The sequence below is a fragment of the Helianthus annuus genome, chromosome 9, assembly GCF_002127325.2.
Source record: "Helianthus annuus cultivar XRQ/B chromosome 9, HanXRQr2.0-SUNRISE, whole genome shotgun sequence".
NCBI classification, from domain to species: domain Eukaryota; kingdom Viridiplantae; phylum Streptophyta; class Magnoliopsida; order Asterales; family Asteraceae; genus Helianthus; species Helianthus annuus.
In genome coordinates this window covers 38,696,273-38,702,226 of record NC_035441.2, presented here as the reverse complement: position 1 = coordinate 38,702,226, position 5,954 = coordinate 38,696,273, and the positions used below count along the sequence as shown (strand labels likewise).

At 35.7% G+C, this 5,954-nt stretch overlaps 1 protein-coding gene across 2 annotated transcripts; it reads right to left on the bottom strand.

The window, feature by feature from the left end:
- Positions 1–1,216: 1,216 nt before the first annotated feature.
- On the bottom strand, positions 1,217–3,988 carry LOC110877439 (UDP-glycosyltransferase 76G1). Of its 2 annotated transcripts, XM_035977470.1 has the most exons (3): positions 3,407–3,988; positions 2,210–3,016; positions 1,217–1,574 (listed from the first exon to the last, which is right to left on the bottom strand). In XM_035977470.1, the coding sequence occupies exons 1-3, from the start codon at positions 3,909–3,911 to the stop codon at positions 1,522–1,524; spliced, it is 1,365 nt and encodes a 454-aa protein (XP_035833363.1). In that variant the 5' UTR covers positions 3,912–3,988; the 3' UTR covers positions 1,217–1,521. The 2 variants fall into 2 exon arrangements, with proteins under 2 accessions (XP_035833363.1, XP_021981266.1); XM_022125574.2 differs by lacking the exon at positions 1,217–1,574 and having other exon boundaries at positions 2,006–3,016; positions 3,407–3,987.
- Positions 3,989–5,954: the final 1,966 nt, after the last annotated feature.

The following is a 5,954-nucleotide window of genomic DNA, read 5'->3' as shown; positions in this document are numbered from 1 at the left end:
ATTTTATATCATTATGTGAAACCGATTAAGATGTCTGAACGCGCGAGATACATGAGTAATCTTCTACAATGAAGATTATATAATTTCTCTAACATTGAACATTACTCATGTATGATGTATCAGTCGGGTCATCTTCTTGTTCAGTGGAAGGCTTTATCAATTGTAGTTTGATATTATACAGTTATTAATCCAGTTTTGAGGTAAAGACCTGAGGTTGTAACTTAATAGTGCAAATTGTAGTAGCGCCGGTCAACAATGTAGAGAAAGGAGGAATAGGAGCACGAAGAGGCTACATAGATTGTATTTGATACCGTAAAATAAGTGATCAGGTTTGGGGTGTTCAGCTAAAAGTAAACTAGTGTTTGTTTGCTCTGTTTAGTTTGTATTAAAATTAAACAGGTTGCATCTGTTAAATACATAGATTGTATTTGATGCTGGTGGCATTCTAAATTTTCTGATTTTGATTGTTAGCGGTGAATGGGGATTTCCTATGGCCTGGTTTGTTCATATCATATTATTAGCCCATAGTTAGGAATTTTGCACTTTTGCAGCTTTCGTGTTTTCTAGCCTTAGGGGTATACGGCCTGATGATTGTACCTGGCAAACCAGGTTGGTCAGGTGGGGCGAGGTAGCGGGTCAGGAAGGGTTCAAGTCAATACACGTTCTAAAGAAAAAATTCATACATGTCAAAACGGGTAACACAATGATTTACCTTTGGTAACAACATTCCCTTATCCTTTTTTGTAAGTTTAATAAAAAAACAAGCAAACACAAACACTTAACAGATATAGACATGCACGGAAGATATAAGTGATTTAAAAGAGAGAGTTTGTCAAAAAGAAAAAGAACTAACTAAAGTTAACTACCCATAATATCCATTATCTTACTATAAGTACAGTAGAAACTCGATAAATTAATACTCGATTATTTAATAAACTCTCAAAGATAATATTTTTTGCCGATCCCGACTCGGGGATAGGGTACTAAATTAATAATTCGCTAAAATTATAAGATAATACATTTTTGATAATTTCTTTAAACCCCATATAAAATATAAATTAATAATTCCTTATATATAGCATATTACATGAATGATTTATGAAGGTTTCTTGAAAAATGACTCAATTGTCTTTTGTTGAAATCAATTTCCCCTTGAATATCGTCTCTAATTTTTCTTAGCATGGTAAGAACTTCTGGTATTGTTTTCTCATAGCTCAACAAGAAATTGTTCAATGTGATTGCCACTTTAATAGCTTCGTTTCGCGAAGGGGGCTCCATTGTAGAACTTTCATCATCTTCTTCATCGATATCATCTTTATTAATTCCAATAACGCTTTCAATAATTTCTTCATCAGTCAACAACTGTGCAACTACATTTTCTTCTGGGTGAGTCAGAACATCTTCGACATCCATTGCATTGCGATAACCCAACTCTTTGATCAAATTCTGGAGTTCTTGAGTGCTTTCACCACCTTCATCTGAGTTCTCAAAAGTCATGTTATGTTATCTGTTGATCGAAGTTTACAATGACGAAAGCAGTTCGCAATTGTATTTGCACGAACATCCATAGTATTCTACTATAAATTAATAAAATATTAGTTAATATATAAATTAATAATTATTAATTTATCGATTAATTAATAACTCTTTTAATTAATAAATTTTGGTGGTCCCAAGTGTATTATTTTATAGAGTTTCTACTGTATAGTATTTACATAATAATGTGACAGGGTGGGGTTCGGCTACAAAGTCTATTTTTCCTACAAAGTGTACAAAGTCATAAAACACCACAATTTCAGCCATAAAACACACTCAAAACTCACAAATAACACAGTGAAGATTACTAAAACACAATATACAAACCCTAACAGTCCTTAAAAACTTCAAACACACCATCAACTATGAATATAAAACACAATATGATAATCAACATAAAACACACTAATATTAGTCATTCGATAATCAAAGCCTTGTCATCCAAAACACAACACAAAACCCACAAATATGATGTTTTAGTCATCTTCACTATGTTATTTTGGGTTTTGAGTGTGTTTTATTACTGAAATTGTGTTGTTTTATGAGTTTGTACACTTTGTAGGAAAAATGGACTTTGTAGCCAACTCCCACCATTATCAAATTTCTAGTACAGAATCTTATAGTGAAGAAATATAATCAACAAGAGACTCCATTGATTCATTAGAAGAGCCACCTTTCATCAAAGAAACATCTCCCTTTTGTTTCAAAACTCTCGCCCTCTCTCTAATCTCTTTTCCTTCTTCATCCACCATTACTCTTCTTATCGCATTTGATATCTCTTCTCTTTGGAACCCATTCTCTATATACACCCCCACCCTTAAAAGACCGCTCATATATCGTGCATCTAGCGGTTGATCACCCCTAAAAGGCGAACAAATCATAGCAACACCTTCACAAACACTTTCCAATGTTGAGTTCCATCCACTATGTGTCCAAAACGCACCTGTCACTTCATGAGCTAGCACTTCTTGTTGAGGAGCCCATTCCACAACTCGTCCACTTTCACCCGGGAACCCATTTGGCAACAATTCAAGCGATGTTGAACCCTTGACAAACCCTGGTCGGACAACCCATAGAAAAGCTTGCTTGCTATGGACCAACCCATGAGCTATTTCCACGAACTCTTTTTCATCCACTTTACTAATGCTACCAAAACTAACATACAATACAGAATTGGGCGGTTGTTGGTCTAACCAAGGAAAAAAGGTTCGATCTTGATCTAGTAAGCTACTCGACGAAGTTGTAAGATACTTGGGGAGTGGTATTAGGAAATTTAGTATGGGAAAGTCATGTTGAACCCTTTCGAGCTCAGTTTCTTCAAGTTCTTTGAAGGAGTTCCAGATGATTCCCGATGATGCTTTTGTTTGTTTAACCATGTCACCTATCAACTCCGCGTAGGGGTCCTTATTGCTCCTTATACCAATCTTCAAGATGTCTTTCACTTTTAGTAAAGGAAACTTGACCACTTGTTCTTCCAAATCTTGAAACCATCAAAATAAATGCTACTGAATTTAGGATAACTTTTTTTTTTCATTTGCAGGTGTTCTAGCAAAATCATAAGTGTTTCTAGAAAGTTTTTGAACTAGTTTTGGTTTCTAGGTAATTTGCTAATCAAAGGAGCAACCTCAATTGGAATCCGCTAGCTAGAGCTGGCTCATGAATATCTAGGAGTCCATGTTAGTGTATTTGAGGAGTTCGCTTGGCACATGAATATCTGATGTCATGTTTATATTTTTTAGAGTTCTCTACTCCCAAGAAACCAAAACGCACACATAAACCTTCTAGAAGCAATTATCATTTTGCTATACCTCCTAGAATTTTTTTTTTAAAAAATAAGAAAAACGCAAAAGAAATTTATGAGCAAACTTACGGTTGTCATCAAGTGTGAAGTAACCACAATCATCAAGAAGGGGTATTGAAGAATATATAATAGTACTATACAAGCTAGATGTCCTCAAAACAAGCCTTGGGAGATTAAGGCTATCGGCCACTGATTGGGTGAAGTGCCAAAACGCATCGGTGATCAAACACGACACTGGCTCGTCTTTTCCTGAAGCTAACAACAATTCCAGTTCATCACGTAGTGCATCAGCACCATCTTGTTTGAAGATGAAATCTGGAGCAAAATCGAGCAACAATGACTTGGAAAAGCGTTCGTCTTCAGGATGGTTGTCGAGGATGGATATAAAAGTGAAGTGAGGATAGTTAGAGATTTTGGGCGCATTAAAGTTGGTGTGGAGGATGGTAATACTAAAGCCTCTATAGTATAGTAGACTTGCAAGCTGAAGCATTGGATTTATGTGACCTTGAAATGGAAACGGAAACAATATTATTCTCCGGTTCCTGCTAGCAGTGGTCTGTGGTTGGTTTCCCATGGTGATTAGTAAATGTTTGTGGTGGATCTCCTTGTACTATTATATATAGCAAATTATGGCTTCAGGCTATGGTTCTCTGTAAATCACAGTTAAAAAACTAATAATAACATACAAAAAGAGCCCACCTATTATTTTCTGAACAACTAGCAATTATGGACAATTTAATGCCACATGTTTCAATTTAAAAGGCCGCCATAAATCCCGACACTGTTATTAGAACATTTACATTGTAATTCTTCTCTTAATCCATATAACTTAACTAAAAAAGTATAATTATCCTTCAAATTTGTTCTTTTTTCTAAAAATCCAATACACCTGATTCTGCATATCTATCTTTTTTTTTTTTTTTGAAGGGTGACTTTCTATGTACAGGACCTATTGGTCACCGGGTTCATGTCGATGACATTCCCCCGTCAGCCCCGCTCTTCCGGACGCGATGTTCGATCGGGCCCCGACCGTTGCGCAAGCTGACCTTCGCCCGGAAACCATACTGCCCCCACACGAGAGACTCGCTGGGGTAACAACTGGGTAAAACCGGGTTGCCCTCAGGACCACACCATGCCTCGGTAGGAACGATCCATCATTGGGACGTCCTCTCCCCGAAATGCCACAGCCAGGTTTCGAACCTGTGACCTCCCAAAGGAAGACACAAGCCCAACCACATGGAACCAACTGGGGTGGGGAGAGGATTCGCATATCTATCTTTGTTCAATTAAATAATACTTATATGTTGTTTTTTATTATATTTTCTTTTTCTTCCACTCACAACCATCAAAAAAAACTATATGGAATAAATCTATGGTGTGAAGGGTAGTTATTTATATATAGGATCATTATTTAATTCTTATATAAAAACACTTTTTTATCAATTAATGAATGAGAAGATGACTATTTATACTATTTTATCTGAAAGGTTGCTATGGTTAAAAAAAGACATGCACCGGAAAGACACGTAGTTCCACTGTATCCTTTCAAGCCACCACATGGCTGTTAACATAAAACATTGAAAAAAGCGTGACGTTTTAATTTGGAGGGCCATCGTTTTATTTTGAAAGTCAAGTGTATTTTGCCAATGATGGTCAGTCCAACTGGTCAGAGGTGGGAAGGTTTACCCTCTTTGGGGTTCCTGCCCGAGTTCGAATCTGGGCCCTTGGGTACCTCCTGGCACGTGGTTGCCTCTTTTGGGCCTGTCACAAATCGAACGAGCGGGGCTAGTGCATGTTAACTGTTGTATTCGAAATTAGTTGTTCTAGCCATCCAGAAAAAGTGTATTTAAACAAAAGAAAAGAGCGTTTTTCCACGCTATAATATATGAATCCATAATTATGATAATAGAACATGCATTGAACCAATGCAACGCCATTAACAAATCACAAATCCATCCGATTTACATCATGTGATCCATAATTCCATATCAAATATATTTTATTCCAATGACGCACATCAAAATTTCCAACAACCAAGGTGTTAAGAATTGAATAAATATTAATTGTCTTTTATTTCAATTTTGTTATCTTTCATATCCAAATTATTTAAATCTTTTCTAAGAATTTAATAAATATTATAGTGGGAATACTTTTAACTCATTTTTATACTTGTTAAGAATAAAGGTATTGAGATTGACTATTCAATGTGTCAAATATGACAAAATGATCAAACAGCTAACATTTTTTTAACGCATGTCAAATGAACTGGTTTGTGCCCTCTTTTCCTATTAAAACACAAACATGATCTCTTTCATTGACCTTTTAAGGAGGAGTAGTACCATAAAATAACTTAGTGGTGCGTTAAGTTTAGCCTAATTCTTATTTTAAATTTACTGCACACTTAACTTTGTCCAGTGTCCACCTATGGTCCTAATTTTTTTAGTTGTAGATATTTTAAACAAGTGTCATTTAATTGAATTTAAGAACCTTGGTCCTATCATGTCATTTGGAAATCGACATTTCAAAAACGACTGACATTCACTTTTAAATATCTCACAAGCCGGCCACCTTTGACAAGTATCTTTTCGTTGTCGACTTAAATTCTTATAAAATGATG